Below are 3515 nucleotides of genomic sequence, written 5' to 3' on the forward strand. Positions count from 1 at the left end.
TTTTTTTTTTTTTTTTTTTTTTAAGTAAAATATATTTTGATATTATGTTGGCTGTGTACATATATAAAACCTTTAATGTCTATGTAGTTTGCACAGACTACTAGTCAAGTAAAGAGAGAGATGTTATTTCTTGTTTACAGTTTCTTATTTACATTTTAATTGCTTTTATTTCTCCAGTGTTCTATTACAGAGTAAACTTTTTTGCTCTGAGTTAGCCTTCATAACCTAAAAAAAGGCTCGGCGCCTGTGGCTCAAGCGGCTAAGGCATCAGCCACATACACCAGAGCTGGTGGATTCAAATCCAGCCCACGCCTGCCAAACAACAATGACAACAGCAACCAAAAAATGGCCAGGTGTTATGGCAGGCACCTGTTAGTCCCAGCTACTTGCGAGGCTGAGGCAAGAGAATTGCTTAAGCCCAGGAGTTGGAGGTTGCTATGACCTGTGATGCTACGGCACTCTACCCAGGGCGATAGCTTGAGGCTCTGTCTCAAAAAAAAGGAAATCAAGTCTTGTTCTGTCACCCAGGCCTAGAGTGCAGTAGTGTAATCATAGCTCACTAAAGCCTCAAATACCTGGGCTCATGTGATTCTCCCACCTCAGCCTCCTGAGTAGGAGGGCTACAGGTGCTAACCATTGTGCACTTGGCATTGTGCACTCACAGTTGGGAGCCACTGGTCCTGGTCCTTTGCCTATTTTTTTGATGGAGGTTTTTTTGTTGTTGTGTTGAGTTGTTTGCGTTCCTTATAGATTCTGCCTATTATGCCAGATGCATAGTTTACAAATATTTCCCCCCATTTTGTAGGTTGTCTGTTTACTATGTTAATGATTTCTTTGGCTGTGCAGAGCTTTTTAACTTAAGCCTCGTATGTCTATTTTTGTTTTTGTTGTGTTTGCTCTTGAAGGCTTGGTCATAAATTCTTTGCCTAGGCCAGTGTCCACGAGAGTTTTTCCTAGGTTAAACATTTAAATCCTATGTATGTTTAGAATATTAGAAGTCAAACAGCAAATTACTATTGGCAGTGAGGGAAGAAACAGGATTAGTAACAGATAATAGGCTCAGACCTTTAAAAAAAGTCCTCCAGGCTCAGCACCCATCGTAGCTCAGTGGTTACAGGGCCAGCCTCATACACAGGGGCTGGCGGATTCAAGTCCAGCCCAGGACTGCTAAACAATAATAACAACTACCATAAAAAAAGAAAGAAAGGGCTCGGCGCCTATGGCTCAAGTGGCTAAGGCGCCAGCCACGTACACCCAAGGTGGCGGGTTCGAATCCCCAGCCCGGGCCCGCCAAACAACAATGACGGCTGCAACCAAAAAATAGCCAGGCGTTGTGGCGGGCGCCTGTGGTCCCAGCTACTTGGGCGGCTGAGGTAGGAGACTCACTTGAGCCCAGGAGTTGGAGGTTGCAGTGAGCTGAGATGCCATGGCACTCTACCCAGGGGGACAGCTTGAGGCTCCTGTCTCAAAAAAAAAAGAAAGAAAGAAAGAAAGAAAAATAGCTGGGCATGTGGCAGGCACCTGTAGTCCCAGCTACTTGGGAGGCTGAGGTAAGAGAATCACTTAAGTCCAAGAGTTGGAGTTTGCTGTAAGCTGTGACGCCAGAGCACTTTACCAAGCCCGTGTATGCTTGCCTATTGGAATATATATAGTATTAACTCACCTCCAGCAATCCTGTGAGATATGGGTGCTGCTCTCTGCCCTCGATGGGTGAGACACCTAGACAGAGATTAAGTTTGCCTATAAACTCGTAAGTTGCTGAGCCAGGGTTCAAACCATGCTTTTGGCTTTTTGGCTTCCAGACTTGTGCTCCAAGTCCCAGTCCCAGGGCTCCCACTCTTAGAAGCAGCACACTGGTGCCCCAGCATGCCCCAGGATGCTCACAGTGGTGGGGATTATGGCACTGTGGGTGATTGGGTTTATTTTATTCTCTATACCATGTTTTCTGTCATGGTGACGGGTTATTTGTTAGTAACTAAGCATTTAAAGATATTTATTATCTAGATCCTAAAAATAAAACTAGAATGTGAAATAAATTATTTGGAGAAACTTAGCAAGAAATTTTAGAAGTAAAAAGCACAGGCTCCAGTGTATGGAAGTTGTTTCTGACATACATACTTCTCTACTGCTTCTGCCACTTTCCATTTCTGAGAAATGAATGTGCAATGCAAACACCAAATTAGAACTGCTCGGTATTTAAAATTTGTAAGAACGTGCGGAACTAAAACTATAGGTGAAATTCCGAATGTGACTTGAAAGGGCCAAATGGATAAGAGGGGCCCCTGGTATATCCAGGTGTCTCAAATCATGTTATGATAAAGTGTAGGGAGGTTGAACTTTGTAGAGCTACAAGGTTTTTTTTCTTTTTCATTGACAGGTGTGGCCCTATGGTATTGGATGCTTTAATCAAGATTAAGAATGAAATTGATTCAACCTTGACTTTTCGAAGATCGTGCAGAGAAGGTGAGCATTTCATTCCTGTTAGACCCAAGACATTTGTGTTCTAGTTCTCAAAAGAGTCTGGGCTGGCCAGAACTGATGGAGACATGATGGGGAACAGCCACAGCTCTCTGCCAGGTGACCTTGCTGCGCCTAACAGTTCCTTTTCTTCGGTAAATGTGTCTGAAACTCAAACCATGGTGCAAGTTCTGGTTTCTGAGTTGACTTCCTTTTGGGAAGTTTCTGTCACATGATTACTGCATCTGATGTCCCTGTGAGCTGCTGCAGCCTTCACGGATATGCTGACTGGCCACCGTCAGCACCACAGTCAACTCTGCTCTGCTCATTTATTAAAGGAGCAGTAGAGAGTGTCTAACTCAAGCTACTTGTCCAACAGTGGGATACGCCTGCCTCTCATGGGCTCCCAGCACGACGTGTGAACAGCAGCTGTGCTCTAAGTTCATTTGAGCAGTATCTCCCACAGTGGGGTTACTCGTGCTGCCAGGGCCACTTGAGCCCATTTCAGGCACAGTGCAAACCAATATTTTCTTTTTTATGAGACAAAGTCTCACTATGTTGCCCTTGGTGGCGTGCCATGGCATCACAGCATCCTCAAACTCTTGGACTTAAGTGATCCTCTCACCCCAGCCTCCCAAGTAGCTGGGATTACAGGCACCCGCCACAATGCCTGGCTATTTTTTTGTTGTAGTTGTCATTGTTGTTTAGCAGGCCCAGGCTTGATTCGAACCCTCCAGCCCTGATGTATATGACCGGTGCCTTAACCACTGAGCTACGGGTGCCGAGCCCAGACCAACATTTTCTACTTGAATAGCTATGTATATATTTCACCTATCAGAAAAATGCAATCACTAATGATGGTGTAACAGGGATGTTTTTAAGTAAAAACAAGTGGATTCAAAGATACTCCTCAAATGGTCCTCAGAAATAGACGAGGTGCCATGAAGACAGATTGGCCCTAGGCTCGGCGCCTGTAGCTCAAGCGGCTAAGGCGCCAGCCACGTACACCTAAGGTGGCGGGTTCGAATCCCCAGCCCGGGCCCACCAAACAACAATGA

The 3515-nt window shown here is 45.1% G+C and overlaps 1 protein-coding gene across 1 annotated transcript in view; it reads left to right on the plus strand.

Moving 5' to 3' along the window:
- The window catches only part of SDHB (succinate dehydrogenase complex iron sulfur subunit B), a 30621-nt gene that overhangs the window by 11544 nt on the left and 15562 nt on the right, over positions 1–3515 (plus strand). The window contains exon 3 of the mRNA XM_003783863.2: positions 2378–2463. Within this exon, the coding sequence (XP_003783911.1) occupies positions 2378–2463 (86 nt within the window). The remainder of the gene's footprint in view (positions 1–2377; positions 2464–3515) is intronic.

The sequence above is a fragment of the Otolemur garnettii genome, unplaced genomic scaffold (genome assembly GCF_000181295.1).
Source record: "Otolemur garnettii isolate 467f Iridium unplaced genomic scaffold, OtoGar3 scaffold00009, whole genome shotgun sequence".
NCBI lineage: Eukaryota > Metazoa > Chordata > Mammalia > Primates > Galagidae > Otolemur > Otolemur garnettii.